Genomic DNA, 17297 nt, shown 5'->3' on the forward strand with positions numbered 1-17297 from the left:
ACTTCAATTCAATGTTTGAGTGGTAGGTAATAACCATACATCGTCAATATTATAATATCAAGCTACCATAGATGAATCTGCAAATTTGAAAAATCGATTTGCATTATAGCTTGTGGCAAGACAAATAAACAAATATCACAGACATGTTAGGTATCCTAAAGTATGATTTTGTACAACTTATGTATTTACTTGCAAGAATGTAGCCCCTCCTCCTCCAGCTCACGCCAACGAGCAAACGCTGCCCAATGTTGATCCTCGTCCTGCCTTTAATCCCATCACTTTCTCGTTTCCTCTTTTTGCTTTCCTCCGACAAAACCTTTGCTTTCTTATTTTTCTGTGCTGCTTCAGCCATGACTATAACATCCGGCAAACAAACGATAGTTGGGCTCGCACGTCCGAATTTAAGGAAGTGGGGGTGGTGGTGGAAGTGACGTAAATGCCGTAAAGCAGTCGAATTTTGTAGTTCTTTTTGTTCTCGGGTTACTACCCGAAACCCGAAGTTTAAAAGTAGAATTAAAAACGATACAGACCCCGTCAGGCTATGGCAGACGTGTCATTCAACCTATTGTAAGTCGATGTATCATCACAAGAGTCTTGAAAATATATATTATGAAGGTTGAAAAGTTACCTAGTGCTGCTTTATTTAGCTGAGCAGAGCTGAGGTAACGTTAAGCGCAGTCTGGCACGTTTTCAGATCGCATATGGAAGCTAAACTATCACAGGAATTCATTGAAAAGTTGAAATACTCACTTTGCTCTGCATCGCTGCGTTATGAATGTCCGTGCGTCCGTCTGTGTCTTACATTCTGTGTGTGAGATCTCTCCCCTATGGGCGGGTTGACAACATGCGGAACAGCTCCATCTAGTGGCTGTAGTCTTTGCCTCTGGCCAAAAAATCCTCCGATGACGCAAAATGACGATATTTGCGTCATCGGAGGAATTTTTCCAGAAATAAAATGCATAATTCCCTCATCTCAGGGGGATATGAGGGGGGAAAGTACCATAATTTTAATATACTACCGGGTTTCTACTGATATAAAGCCTAATGCTAAACCACTGAAGTGACCCTTTAAATTTACAACAAAATACCTGTTACTGGTTTAAGTAACTAACTCAAGTTAGTCATGTATTGACTGACAGCTCTCCTGTCCTCATGTTGAGAGAAATCAGGAGTAAGTGCAGAGGAGCTGTGTGAACATGATGATTATTGTAGATCTAGACTAAATCTGAACATGTGTTTACTCATCTCAACAGATTCAGTGTTCCTCAAAATGAATAAAAACAGAAATGCAAACTCAGAATAATACGCAAACCTGCAATTATTAAGTATGTTAACACTTTATGTATTTAATCTCACTTTATTAACCAATGTCTTTGCTGATGATCCAATTCAACCATAATAAGCAAAAATGACTTTAGTTCAGTGGTTCTCTGGGCACACAAAAGTAACATAACATTACTTTCCATAAAAAGTAACGAAGTATCGCAATTAGTTACTTTTTTAGGGACTAACGTAATATTCAATGCATGCTTTCCCCAACACTGCCTACATTAGTGATAATTTGTGGTGTTTTGGGCAATATAAATCAATAACGCTGTTTTTATGGACACTTTCGGTCTTCTATCTGGGTACAAAGTGATCATCAGTGTTTGAGAGGGTGAGAGAGGAAAAGAAACAGCGTTAGAGGAGGTTTCAACGTAGAAATAGAAAGCATTGTCTTTCATGGTCACGTCAAATCTAATTGGATTGTGGATTGCGTCCCAATCTGTGAAGTGCTGATAGTGAAAGTGGGCCTGGTTTGGTCGGGACAGGAAGAGGATGCAACCGCACTCTTGCTCTCATTTTGGATGAATAGATGAGTCAATGGAAGAGATAGAAGCTAGAGAGGGATCATTCTGGATCCTTTGTAGATTTAGATCAATGTACAATATGATCTTTCAATGTCTGGCTTCTATAATTTGGGTCAGATTCATTGTTTTTACCCAGAGACCCATATCTAACGTGGGTTCTCCATAAGCATCTTAGCTCAGTGACCTGCTGTTCATCCTGTGTGAATTGGAGCATATGGAGTACTTTTCCTTATCTCTCTCTCTCTCTACTGTACTCTATTTTCTAATTAATTTCGGAACTGTTAATTCCACTTCATCATCACAGGCCATGAATTGGCACACAATGTCTGAGCCTGCCTCCATTATGCCCTTCTAATCCAGCAGAGAAGTGTGTCTCGACTGTTTGTGTGTGTGTGTGTGTGCATCTACATCATGTAGTCGGAGAGTGAGATTAGTTTTTAAATCCTTCTGAATTGTCCTGTCGATGATGTTAAACCCTGTTTCAACTGATCTATATCCTTCCCAGTACTGCTGTCTTCAAGCATGTGTTCGACAAGAACTGAAGTAGAACGTAATGATACATAAGAACTGGGGTATTAAATATATGGTGTTAAGATGATCTCTGATGTTATTTTCTGAGCAACAGGAAGTTGTCTACGCACAGAGACTTAAGATATTGTGTAACAATATTCTTGTGAATCTATTCACAGCACCAGAACAGCCTTTTTTTAGTACTGCCATGTATGATAAACCTGTATGATTGTCTGTTCTTTTGCATACCATGAAAGCATAGTTACTATCGAAACTCAAAAAGACTAAAAAGGTCCAAATCTCATTCACATTTGTGTTTATTCAAGTATTCTGTGTGAAAACATGTCACACCAGGTTTGATCCTTACATGCACATGTAAACATGTGGTCGAAAGGATCTTTTACATATATCAAACAAAAATCTTCAACATCTGTGTGTGTTTGACTTAAAACACACAAAATGTTGCGCTTGCCCCGATAAACATTATGTTTTCTTAGTGAACTCAGAGGAAACATTTTTGTGAGTGAACGTAAAGTTTCTCTGGGGAACACAAACATTTAGCAAGCAAACGAAAAGTTTCTCGGGGGAACACAATTTTTTTTTGAGCGAACGTAAAGTTTCTCGGGGGGACGTAAACATTTTGCGAGCTAACGTAATGTTTCTCGGGGGAACGCAAACATTTTGTGAGCGAACGTAATGTTTCTCGGGGGAACGCAAACATTTTGTGAGCGAACGTAATGTTTCTCGGGGGAACGCAAACATTTTGTGAGCGAACGTAAAGTTTCTCGGGGGAACGCAAACATTTTGTGAGCGAACGTAATGTTTCTCGGGGGAACGCAAACATTTTGAAAGCGAACGTAAAGTTTCACGGGGGGACGTAAACATTTTGCGAGCGAACGTAATGTTTCTCGGGGGAGCATAAACATTTTGCGAGCAAACACAACGTTTCTCTGAGGAACACAAACGTTTAGCGAGCGAACGTAAAGTTTCTTTGGGGAACACAAACGTTAAGCAAGCAAACGTAAAGTTTCTCTGAGGAACACAAACTTTTAGCGAGCGAACGTAAAGTTTCTTTGGGGAACACAAACGTTAAGCAAGCAAACGTAAAGTTTCTTTGGGGAACACAAACGTTAAGCAAGCAAACGTCAAGTTTCTCTGAGGAACACAAACATTTAGCGAGCGAACGTAAAGTTTCTCTGGGGAACACAAACGATTAGCGAACAAACGTAAAGTTTCTCTGAGGAACACAAACATTTAGCGAGCGAACGTAAAGTTTCTCTGGGGAACACAAACGTTAAGCAAGCAAACGTAAAGTTTCTCTGGGGAATGTAAACATTTTGTGAGCAAACGTAAAGTTTCTCTGGGGAATGTAAACATTTTGTGAGCAAACGTAAAGTTTCTCTGGGGAATGTAAACATTTTGTGAGCAAACGTAAAGTTTCTCTGGGGAATGTAAACATTTTGTGAGCAAACGTAAAGTTTCTCTGGGGAATGTAAACATTTTGCGAGTGAATGTAACGTTTCTCGGGGGAATGTAAACATTTTGCGAGCAAACGTAACGTTTCTCGGGGGAATGTAAACATTTTGCGAGCAAACGTAACGTTTCTCGGAGGAATGTAAACATTTTGCGAGCGAACGTAAAGTTTCTCGGGGGAATGTAAACATTTTGCGAGCAAACGTAACGTTTATTTTAAGTTTTAGTAATTTTTTTATATTTCTCTTTAGTTTTAATATTTTATATTTATTTAATAATCTATTTCTAGTTTCACTAAAATCACAACATTAGAGTGAATAAATGATGACAAAATTCTTACTTTACATGGAAGTATGGGTCATGTCATGCTACTATCGTCTTCATCCGCAGTGAATTCTAATTGGTGTAAAATCACATGCATACATTACATGCATATATATTAAACATATGTTCCGATTGGCCAATATTTTATTGCAATGTTTTGCTTTAAGAAAGAAACATACAATTAAGTTGTGCTTTGTTTGAAGTATTTATTGTGTTTGACTCCTGTATAGGGTTGGGTACCGAAATCTGGTTCCAATATGGCACCGGTGCTTCAGAACGCAGATTTCGGTTCCTCATTTCGGTGGCAAAATTCAAACATGCTTTCGCTTGCTTTGGCTGGCACAGAGCCAGAGACAGACGCTCAGCGCTGGTCACATCACAACTCACAACTATTCAGTGTTTTCAACCACATCATGTTTATTTCAGGTTTCAGACATTTAAATGCTCATAAGGACTAGCAAAAAACACACACTGATGTCTATGAAAGCGGCAATGACAATCCTTTCAGACGGTTATAATTTGACTAACGTTACATGTTTTATTCACATCAGATACATGCACATTATATAGTAACTATATCGTTTACTCTATTCTTCTTCCAGTTCACTGGTCACTTACTTTCATGTATTTCGTGAGACGAGAATTAACTCAAGTGTTGTAAATCCGACAGATCCGATTCTGAGGCGCATACTAACATGGCGCCGCCCATTGCGCTTTATAGATCAACTAACACACATTGACTCACACATTTGAACATCAGATAGTTTGTGACACAGTTAAGAAGTTTGTGAATATTTTGAATAAAAAGAAAAAACGAAATAAACCCGATACAGCTGAGCTGCTATTGCGGCTGCTGTGTGTCATGTGAGAAGCATGACGCGTCGCCATGGAAACATTAAGGCGGTGCGTTCTAAAATATTTAGCCAGAGAATATGATAATATTTCAAAATAACGCTGAAGCTCGAAGCTGGTTAGTAGCATACCAAGAATACAGACGACTGCTGTTATTACTGTAACTGTTATTTAGAGCTATATTAGGCCTGTTGTAGTTGGTTAGGTGGCTTAAGTTTTACTGTGAATTTGTAAATAAGTCAATTATAATTTGTAAATAAGTAAATTGTGTTTTGTATTTATTTATATTCATACATTTAAGTATACATTAAACTTTTAATAAATGGTTCAATTTAAATATAAAATAAATAAATAAAAAGCCATTTAATGTCATCCACCTCGTTTTGTGGCCTTTAAAAAAAAAAAAAAAGTATCGGTTCAGGCACCGGAACCGTTTTAAAAGTATCGGTTTGGCACCGGAACCGTTTTAAAAGTATCGGTTTGGCACCGGAATCGAAAAAAACCCAAACGATACCCAACCCTACTCCTGTATACACTAAACCACATTTGTGATTTCTAATTCCACTCTTGCTTTATATCATCCAAGAGCTTGTTCCTCCCACCAGCCCCTCAGGCCAGCCCGCTCTGAGCGTGTCAAATAGAGAACACGCATGTGCGTCACGTACAAAACAGTATCATCTGCTCGATTTCACATATTGGATTCTCTTTGGTGACTTCACAATGAATGAGTGACAATATAAAGTATAGTGCTTGAGCGTATTGTGAATGTTTCAGCAGGGCATGGAGGAGAGTTTTCAGGTGTTGTTTGTCCTTCTGATGGGGGAGATGAGCCGAAGCACACGTGTGTCATGGAGCAAAGTGATTTTGAAGGAAAAGCAACTCTCCTCTCCTCTCTTGTGTTTGCAGCGAGCCAGCCTCAGCGCGAGGCAGCACCTTCAGATCTGTCAGCCGATGTAAAGCCGATTGGTCCCAGTGGCCGTGTTGGACAGGGAGTTGCCATCTCACTCAGTCTCGATGAGCTGGGTTGCAGGCAACGTCTGCTGTGTTGCATCATTTTGGCTTTTGTTGGCTTTTTGTTGCAGTCTGCTGCAGGGTTCCTGAACCTTCTTCAAACTTCTTTTCTTTGGCCTGGTTTAAGGGTGCTTTGAACGTTATCGGCTGATAATCGTTTTATATATTTAGACCGGTGGTCTCTATAAAGGACGATCAGATGACTCGAAACTCACATGGCAATTTTTCTACGTGCAGCTGAAATTGCTTCTCTACATTCACCGGTCTGGCAGGTTCACCAGGTTTAAAAAAAAAAAACAATACATTTGCAACATCATTGTGGAGACAACAGAAACTCAAGAAACAAGTGCTGTGTGATTTTAGTGCATTTATTTTCTTCACAGCGGAGCGCTTTCTTTCCTCCCTAAAAGCCCAAACTTAAAGGGTTAGTTCACCCAAAAAAGAAAATTGTGTCATTAATTCCTCACCCTCATGTCGTTCCAAACCCGTAAAAGACTTTCATTCATCTTCAGAACACAAGATATTTTCTGATGAAATCCTAAAGCTCTCTGAGCCCTTCATATACAGCAATGTAATTACCACTTTTCTAGGCCCAGAAAGGCAGTAAAGACATCGTTAAAATAGTCCATGTGACTCCAGTGGTTCAACCTTAATGTTATGAAGTGACGAGAATACTTTTTGTGTGAAAAATAACGACTTTGTTCAACCATTTCTTCTCGGTTGTGTCAGTCTCCTACGCTTTTGCTATAGTAAATACAGTGCAGCACTTTCGAAGCGCTAGGCCAGAACACCGGCTTTACCCCATTGGCCATGCGTGTGATGCTGATGCACGAGCTGGCCAATGGTGGGCCGCCGTTCTGACGTAGAACTCGGAAGTGCTGCACTGTATTTACTACGGCCTCGTTTACACTGATCCTCGTCTACACTGGCGATTCCACTGCGTTTCAGAAACGATCTCTGTCTACACTGCTCGACCGAAAACACATGTCACATGACCATTCATGCACACTGAGTGTGTACAAGTGTAAACAGTTGCCTCTTGCGCATGTGGATTATACAATACAGCATTTAACTGCACAACGGCTGCTTTAAAGTTATTGTTTACAAGGTTGTCGATGCTGGTCTGTTACAGAGACGTTGAGAGAGACGGCTCCCGGCTGCGATTACCAAAAACATTGTAGCAATAGCCACCAATAATGATACAATCTACTTTTCTTTCTACGATCAACTTAGGCATACAATGCTTTTAGGAAACACACTCCTGATCTGTTATTGTTGTGTTCCGGTAGCATAATATGGGCAGCCATGCCATCGTTTTCAAAAATGTCTGTTTTGGTCCATTTACACTGAAACGCAACCCTGATGTTTTCAAACTAAAATGGGGTCTGCAGCGTTTTCACAAGTATGCATTTTCGAGGTTTGAAAACGCTGGCCTAGTGTAGATGACAAGCGTAATGCTGCGTTCACACCAAACGCGAAAAGAGCGGAAGGAGCGAGTGATTTCAATGTTAAGTCAATGGAAAGGCGCGTTGACGTGCGTCTGGAGGTCTTGCGGTGCGATGGACAGGATTCCGCCTCATTTGAGCGGGTCAGAGAGCTCTCGGATTTCATCAAAACATATCTTAATTTGTGTTCTGAAGATGAACGAAGGTCTTACAGGTTTGGAATGACACAAGGGTGAGGAATTAATGATAGAATTTACATTTTTGGGTGAACTAACCCTTCAATGATTACTTAACCAGATCAAATCAGTGATGGTCTAAAACTGCATTAAACCATGAAATAGATACTGTTGTGTGTCACTCCAAGACAGAGTTAACTTTGTCTGCAAGTGTACTGTTTAAACGCACAGTTACCTAACAAATATTTTTAAAGTAAACCTGACTCTCCATTCTCTTCCACTCCAGATAGGGGTTATACTATATACAGTATATATTGTATTTTATTCACTTACGAATATTTTAATTCCATTTCTGTGTAAAGCACTTTGAATTGCCACTGTGTATGAAATGTGCTATACAAATAAACTTGCCTTGCCTTGCCTGCCTTTGGGCTTCGGGTTTACGCCTAAATGAAAATACACAGAAATATGTCAAAATGCCCAACTTGGTGAGTATTAATTTAAACACAGTTGGTTATGTCTTAAGTGAACATAAACAGTTGGGAAATAAATCCCATGTGTGACAGTATATCATACATTGTTGTTAAGAATAGCTTGGGCCTTACATTTATCATGTGGTATTATTTATTTTGGTGATTGTATCGGACAATTTTGCTTCCAGTGTTTGTGATCGGCCCCAAAAATCCTGATCGGAGTCTGGTTGCAATTGCACAAACCCTGCCAGTTATTTCATGTTGTCATATCCCAGTCCCACCACTCAGTGTGCTCAATAACTGCTCTACATGCAGCATGATGAAAATAAAGCCCATCGTCACATCATCTAAACATATCCATAGTGCTGTTATCAAACTATTTATAACCTCCATCCGTCAACTGTTCCTTATTTTTAGTCACTGAATTAATTTTGATACCGTTGTACATTTTCACCTCCCTGTTCAAGTGCCCATCAACCCACTCAATGTGCATGTGTGTGTTTGTTTTCCTCGCAGTTGAGCGATGCATGAGTGTGATGCAGTCGGGGACTCAGATGGTGAAGCTGAAGAACGGCTCCAAAGGTCTGGTCCGGCTCTTCTATTTGGATGATCACCGTTCCTGCATCCGCTGGAGACCGTCTCGCAAGAGCGAGAAAGCCAAGAGTAAGTCAAACACACTCAGATGTTGAAAGATTTTGTTTAATATATATAAAAGATGACCCTTTTGTCCACTTTCGACCACTTGGTTTCTTCGAGGGGAGGGTCTGTGGGCGGGTAAATGTATGGGCTTTTTCAGATCTTTCGATCTAATGGATAAAATAAGCTCACGCAATTTAAATATGAACAGAGACGATGGAAAAACACAGCTTTCGTTTCTGCTCTGACAGCCCCAAGACCAGCCGAACGCTGCGAGTGTGTGTTAGAAATCAGGAATGGCGAGAGAACATTTTCCTCTTCAAACCAAACTCAGGTCTTCAGACGACAAAGTTTAAATCCCGTTTGGCTAGCGCTCTTCCCGTAATGTTTATAAGTAGGCAGAGAGTGGAGGGTCTTTTAGTGGCTGTTTGTGTGCATTTGACCACATGAGCGTCTACACTACGAAATCAATCTGGTCAAATGCGTTTATCTCTGGAAGTGGTTTAAAGTGGACAAGCTCAAAACTTTTTGGATCCCGTTTACACCTGCATTTAGCTTTGTCCACTTGTGTTTGGATTGACAAAACCTCTTCTTATTTAGAAGGCCGGACATATTCAACCATATTGTGCACTGCACTTTCTCTCATTCAATATGAGTGCACTGTCTTTGTATATCGAAGGGCCCTATCATACACCCGACACAACGCAGTTATCATTTTCACGTCCAGCGCCACATTGTTTAAATAGCAAATGCACTCGCGCCCGTCTGTTCACCCATGGGCGTCTGGTCTGAACATCAGGTGTGTTCAGGAGCATTGTTGGCGCATTTCTATTTTGAGGAACTGAAAACGACATTGACCAACACAAACCTGCTCTAAAGTCAATGGCTGGAATTATTCCAGGATTATTACTCAAAGCGATGTATCTGAACCATAGCTTCACTAGTTGTGTTTGTATGAGTTGATGTGTGTGTGGGCGTCGACGGCTGAATTGCCTGTATTTGAATCTGAATGAGCGCGGTCCGTGGGCGTGGCCGCATTAGCGGATAATGAGTCAGTAATGAGTCGACTGATATCTCCCACTTTTCACACGGATTACATAAACAGAATACAGAGGTGGAAAGTAACGAATTACATTTACTTGCGTTACTGTAATTGAGTAGTTTTTCTGTCAACTTCTACTTTTTTAAGTAGTTTTAAAAATCTGTAATTTTACTTTTACTTAAGTATGTTTTGTTTGAAGTATTGTACTTCGCTACATTTTAAACCACATCCGTTACTGAGTACAAATAAATAATACAAAGGGGGGAAAACGCGATTCGGAAACGACTGCATTGAATTGAAGAGCGGGAGAACGAACACGCAAAAATCACAAAAAGATGGAGACGGACAAGACAGACGTCAGACCCAGCTGAAAACGAAACGCCGTCGTGAACCCCTGGATAGAGTGGAAATACTTTGTATATAGACGAAACATAGCCGGGTGTTGTCCTTGAGGATATCAAATTAGCACAAAAAAAAATGTTGATGCAAAGGAGGAAACGCATAGAACATGTTCGGGAACACCATCCCTCTGTGCGGATAAAGGTACGTTTATAACTTAAGGCCGAATGTTTTCTGTGATGCAGAGGGAATCCCGGAATTACAGTATAACGCAGATGTCACGTAAAGCACGCAAACTGATGGATGAATGAATACATCGACAGTAGAGCTGTACAATAAATCAAATCGCGACATGGTATGTGAATATTAAAGCTCAAAACACTGCTATATGAATATATTATCTGTTTATTCTGTCTCTGTGTGAATGAGCAGCGCCGTTTCGTCTACTAGCCTACATACTTAAGTAGCCTACGCGATGCTCGTCGTGTTAAACATCTCAAAAAACATATTTGGACATGGACATATGAACATTTCAGAACTGATCTGAGACCCCCGAATGCACATTTTCATGATTTTATTTGATTAAAAGCCATTATCAAATACATTCTGAAACAGATCGTCACTGAAATAGGTCCTCACTAAAACCCGTCAAAATAAACGGTTTAACTAGATGAAATTGTGACAGAAATATATTACTATTGTAGGCCTACAATAAATAATAATAACAACAATAATAATATTACATAATTTAAACATTGTTTAAGAATATATTTTTATTCGATTACCACCGTTTTGGTAATGTATTTGTATTAAATCATAAAAATAAAATTTCATAAGACTATTATTCTTAAAGTTGTTAATCTAATTAATAATAATTTATTTAATTTAGACATGTTTTATTGAAATGTTCATAAAAAACAAAACAAACAAATGGTTTCAAGTTTGTTATAATAAATAATTTGTTCAACCAAAATAAAAAAATCAGTTTTCATTAATTTAATGCCATTTTAACTGGTGATAATAATAACCATCATTTAATAATACAGTTTATTTATTAAATAATTAATACCGTGATGCTGTGAAACTGAGGTTTTCATATCATGAAAATCTCATTCTAATACAACCCTACTAGAGAGAGTCCCCCACCCCGCTGTTAAAAAAAGTAACTCAGTAACTTTTACTCTGAGTACATTTTAAATGAACTACTTTTTACTTTTACTTGAGTACATTTTTAGACAAGTACTTTTACTTCTACTTAAGTAAAATTTGATTGAAGTAATAGTACTTTTCCTTGAGTAGAATATTTTGTTACTCTTTCCACCTCTGACAGAATATTTGTTTTCGTTTTGATTTACATGATTTAAAACCTGACATTTCAACGTTTCTTTAGACATATGTCTCATGTTTGTGTGTCAAGGTTTCACTAAGCTACAGGTCATTTTCTGAAGAGAATCAGATTAGACATCATTGAGAGAGAGGCTGAAGATCGCAAATCATGTTTGTTTCCCTTATTTTGCAAAAAGCACAACAATTTGTTTTATTGTGACTGTACACAAAAAAAATAGAAACTTAACAGAATATAATGATGTATAACACTTGCATGAATAATAAAAAACGATAAAAAGAGAGCCGATCGCGCCGGCGCGACCGTCGACTCGAGGGGGTTAAAGGGTGTGTTGCGCATACACTCTGCTTATTACACACACAGGGACGCACAGCAGCAGCACACACACATGCCAGATATTAAAAATAAAAGGATTGCTTTCTGGAGAAGCGTTCAGTCTTTCTGCTCGCATGTTAATAGTGAATCCGCCATCATGTGCGAGCGCAACTGGCTTTTAAAGGGAATGGGAGATCTGATTGGTTTATTGCACGTTACGCCCAAAACACACCCATGACTCATTAAGAGACAACCCTTTTAGACCACGTGCCTGGCGAGCCGACCATTTTTCCCATCATTAAACTAGCAAAAGTGGATTCAGACACGCCCGAAGTGCACCTGCGCCATGAGCTTCCGACCGTGCGCTCAGATCGTTAAAATAGGGCCCTAAAGACTTTGGTTTTACTTCCAAAAGTTGAGATAACTTTTTACATTTTGTCAATTCATATACATTAGACTGGGTAAACCCAGCCTGATCTGCCTGTACATTAATTTCTACTGCTTCTGTTACACTTTTGCAGAGGACCAATCACAGACTGGCTTAGCCACCTGGCGTGCTATTGGCGGGTTTAACACGATGACGGATAGAGAAGCGATGGGTCGTTGCCCGTTGATCACGCCTCTTGTGGTCTGATTGGTTGAAGGACTATCCAATTGCGTACAGAGTCATTTGAATTATGCCCGTTGATCACGCCTCTTGTGCAGTATAAAACACAGAGCAGACTCCCCCCAGACCAGTGTTCAATCTTAAATTGAGCTTGGTCTGGTGATAGCCAGACAACAAATACATTGGATAAATCAATTTGCACATTTACTGAATACATTTTCTTAGATGCACATAAAAAAAAGTAATGTGACTTTACCTCAAAAAATCAGAAGTTTTAATTTTCTATTTTGCACCATTTCCTCTCCTGAACGCACAGAATGGAAGCTCGGCTTCATTTTTTGTGATATTCAGATTTTTTTAGATTAAATTCCCTGTTTGGGTGGAAACAGCTAGTGATAAATCACAGTCAGAAACAATCTGCTTTCAATGTCCCACATCTGTGGTTTACTGATCTCTTTCTCTCTGTCACTTTCTTGATGTCTCTTTCTTGTTCGTCGCTCTCCCTTTCTCTATTCCTCCCCCTCTTTTAGTCTTTTACTTGCTCCCTTCTGCTTCCTCATCAAAGCAGCCCGTGTAGATTTTGATATGTTGAGTGTCTCCTCTCTTACATAATAGCTGTGCATGAATCACAGGCCAGGGGCTTCCAGAAACACACCGCTCTCTCGCAATCTGTGTCACTTGTTTGGGTGAAGTGAATTCTACATAAGCGCTCCTCTTTCCCTGGGTGAGCGTTCTGGAAATAAATCCTGTTCACTCCTCTCACTTCAGGCTTTTGTTAGCGGGCTTGCTAGCCCAGGTGGGGGGATTATTACACAGAACAGTAAAAAAAAAAAAAGCTAAAATGCTATTGTCCCCCCGTCTCACCCTCCATCACCCCACCTCTCCCTATTTTGCTGCTGTCATGTTTGTGAACTGCTCTCATAAGATAAGACATCATTTAAAAGAAGAGACAGATTGTGCCCAGCTCATTGTCAGGTTAATGGATCAACAGCTTTGATGTGACTCTGCCTTCTAGAACACATGCAGAGCTGTTTGATAAGATTATTATCACAACAGGAAACAGGTTAAAGATGTGTGTTATAGGAGAACTTCCCTCAAAAATACAAAAAAAGATCATTTTATATTCTCCTCACGTCATTCCAAAACCGTACGTTGTTATATATTTCAGTGGAACACAAAAGGAAAAATTTCTGATGAATCTCTTTACGCAGCTCTTGCCATATAACGACCACAAAACGCACTATAAAAGCATCAAAAACGTGATCCATAAGCCCAGTGCGCTATATTCTATTCTATACCGGTTCACTATATTCACTATACGTCTTCATAAGGAAATTTAAAGGGATATTTCAACTAAAAATTTAAATTCTGTCATCATTTACTTAACCTGATGTCGGTCCAAAATCTTTCTTCTGGAGCATAAAAGAATATATTTTAAAGAGTGTCTCCGTGTTTTTTTTTTTTTTGTGTGTTCTTTCAATAGGTTTGGTTATAAACATTCTTTAAAATATCTTCTTTTGTGTTCTGCAGAAGAAAGAAAGTGTTCAAAGTCCTTGAAACTGAAAATTAAAGTCCTGGAAAACCCTTGAAAACAGCCATATTTATGAAAAGGCATACTTTAAAAAGTTATAAATATAATATGTGGAATTCAAATTAGTGTTTAATTTTATTGATAAAACAATATTTTCATGCAAAATTAACACTACAGCGCATCCAATATGCACTCTCAGGAAAAAAGGTACAGTGGAGGTACAATTTTGTTCCTTGGTGTACAAAACGTATAACTGTAAACCTTTAAAGGTACACAATTGGTCCTTAGGGTACAATTATACCATTGTTTTCCTCTACTTAGAGCAGGGGTCGGCAATTTCAGCCCTAGTGAGTCGCTGTCCTGCAGAGTTTGGCTCCAACCCTGAAAGACGTCTATAGAAGCTCTTAATGACAATTAACAGGTCACCATTATGGTGATCAGTGTTTCATTTAGTCGTTTGACTATTGGCTTTTTATGTGAGTTTGTGGTTTTTGTTACAGTGCTAACAAAACACATAATCTATTCAAATTAAAAGAAGCCATAAACAAAAATTGTCATGTAAAAAAATGTTTGATTAAACTCATCACTGATTAAATTTTTTTTGCCAACAATACTTTTTTTGCCACAGATCAGACATTCTGAAGGGGGATTTAGACGCAAACAGATATCAAGAATCAGCATATGAATTTCAACAATGGTGACATACTTAATGCAGCAATGCATGCTGGGAGTCATGAGTTTTATACTGTGGTGGCTTAGTAGTGTTGGAGCTAAACTCTGCAGGACATCGGCTCTCTGGTGTTTTTAGGTAGGAAATACTTCTTAGCAAACTTTTAGTCATAATGGTGTCGACTTGTCGAAGTGCACAAATTCAAAGAGTAAACGTTTAGCGGGAGTGAGTTGCTTTCAGTTTCCAGTGAAGGATCTAGCGTGTTGTAGGCAGTGGATAAAGACAGCAAAGTATCGGAAATATGGAGAGAACGCTGCGACCGAAAATCTGGAAAACCATTCAACATTTTAAACTGGATGATCACGAACAGAGGAAAAAACTGACATAATGCTGAGTAGACTTAGTATGATACAATTTACAATACCTGTTCTGTTAATAACCCTCTGTCAATCATAAAAGGCAGAATGCGGACGTATAATCTGTTTTCACGAAAGCCCTAGAGCTGTCAAAAGACAAATAAGGTAACACGGAGAACGAGTAAACGTTGTGCATTCATATATACTACCCACAAATCAAACTTTTTTCATGCTTTTGTGGTACTTGTTGTTCTTTTGCCTGACAGTTGTGGTCACTGTAATCTTTCATTGCATAAAGAGCTGTGTGAAGTTGCTTCAAAAAATGTGTTTCACAAAATATAACACAATACGACTCCGAAATGACATGAGGGTGTGTAAAAGAGACAGAACTTTCATGCTGGTGTGTGAAATATCTCTTTGAAAAGGCTTTGCTGAAAGATTCAGAGGCTGGTTTGGGTTTGGATGTTGATAAGACTGAAGTGGACAGGAAGCACACAGAGCCTGCAGAGCCTGTCAAGAGTTGTGCTTTCATGTAAAACCACACAATGAACACACTCGACCGCCAACATTGGGCTGTTGTTCCCTTATGGGAACCAAAGAGAGAGTGACGGAAAACCAAAGGCATAGTGAGGGAATCTAATTACACATTGATATGGTCCAGTGCTTTAAAAGGGAAAAGAGTCAAACATAAGAAAGAAGCAGTGGGGGTGATAACTGTCAGACTTCGCCTCTCCAAATAGTTGTCGAATCAGTTTCAGAATCAGATAAGTTTCATTAGCACAACTTCTCCACTTCAGTTTGAATGGACGTGTTCACTCAAGCAAATCCTTAATTTTAGTTGGTTAATGTGGGTCAGATGGCTGCTGGCAAGGCTTTTGCTAATGAATGTATCTCTGCGTTTTGGTCATCCATGGCTAGTGGGTCATTGTTTCAGCGGTTCAGAGATCATCTTGTCTTTTCTCTCTCCCCAGTCACCATCGACTCACTCTACAAGGTCACAGAAGGTCGACAGTCTGACATCTTCCATCGCCATGCGGAAGGGAGCTTTGATCCGAGCTGTTGTTTCACTATTTACCACGGCAATCACATGGAATCTCTGGACCTGGTGACCTCGAACGCAGAGGAAGCGCGGACATGGGTGACCGGACTCAGATATCTGATGGCTGGGATCAGTGATGAAGATTCACTAGCCAAGAGACAACGCACACACGATCAATATCCTTTACTGCAAGGTGGATGGATGGATGGGTGGTGGATGGATGCATGGATGGATGGATGGATGGGTGGGTGATGGATGGGTGGTGGATGGATGCATGGATGGATGGATGGATGGATGGATGGGTGATGGATAGGTGGGTGATGGATGGATGGATGGGTGGGTGATGGATGGGTGGTGGATGGATGCATGGATGGATGGGTGGGTGATGGATGGGTGGGTGATGGATGGATGGATGGGTGGGTGATGGATGGGTGGGTGATGGATGGATGGATGGGAGGGTGGATGGACGAGTGGATGGATAGATGCGTTGTGGATGGATGGGTGGGCGATGGATGGACGGGTGGATGGACGAGTGGATGGATAGATGGGTTGTGGATGGATGGGTGGGCGATGGATGGACGGGTGGATGGATGGATGGATGAATGGGTGATGGATGGGAGGGTGGATGGACGAGTGGATGGATAGATGGGTTGTGGATGGATGGATGGATGGATGGATGGGTGGGCGGATGGACGGGTGGATGGATGGATGGATGGATGGATGGATGGACGGACGGGTGGGTGATGGATGGGAGGGTGGATGGACGAGTGGATGGATGGATGGATGAGTGGTGGATGGATGGGAGGGTGGATGGACGAGTAGATGGATGGATGAGTGGTGGATGGATGGATGGGTGGGTGATGGATGGATGGATGCATCCTTGGATGGATGGGTGGGTGATGGATGGGTGGGTGGGTGGGTGATGGATGGGAAGGTGGATGGACGAGTGGATGGATAGATGGATGGACGGGTGGGTGATGGATGGGTGGGTGGATGGACGAGTGGATGGATAGATGGATGGATGGGTGGGTGGATGGATGGACGGGTGGATGGATGGATGGATGGGTGATGGATGGGAGGGTGGATGGACAAGTGGATGGATAGATGCGTTGCGGATGGATGGATGGATGGACGGGTGGGTGATGGATGGGTGGGTGGATGGATGGACGGGTGGATGGATGGATGCGTTGCGGATGGATGGATGGATGGACGGGTGGGTGATGGATGGGTGGGTGGGTGGATGGACGAGTGGATGGATAGATGCGTTGCGGATGGATGGATGGATGGACGGGTGGGTGATGGA

At 40.5% G+C, this 17297-nt stretch overlaps 1 protein-coding gene across 1 annotated transcript in view; it reads left to right on the plus strand.

Moving 5' to 3' along the window:
* plch1 (phospholipase C, eta 1) overlaps positions 1-17297 on the plus strand; it is a 151988-nt gene that overhangs the window by 67939 nt on the left and 66752 nt on the right. The window contains exons 3-4 of the mRNA XM_079825796.1: positions 8631-8777; positions 15927-16171. Coding sequence (XP_079681922.1) covers positions 8631-8777; positions 15927-16171 — 392 coding nt within the window. The remainder of the gene's footprint in view (positions 1-8630; positions 8778-15926; positions 16172-17297) is intronic.

The sequence above is a fragment of the Gobio gobio genome, assembly GCF_949357685.1.
Source record: "Gobio gobio genome assembly, chromosome: 9".
NCBI lineage: Eukaryota > Metazoa > Chordata > Actinopteri > Cypriniformes > Gobionidae > Gobio > Gobio gobio.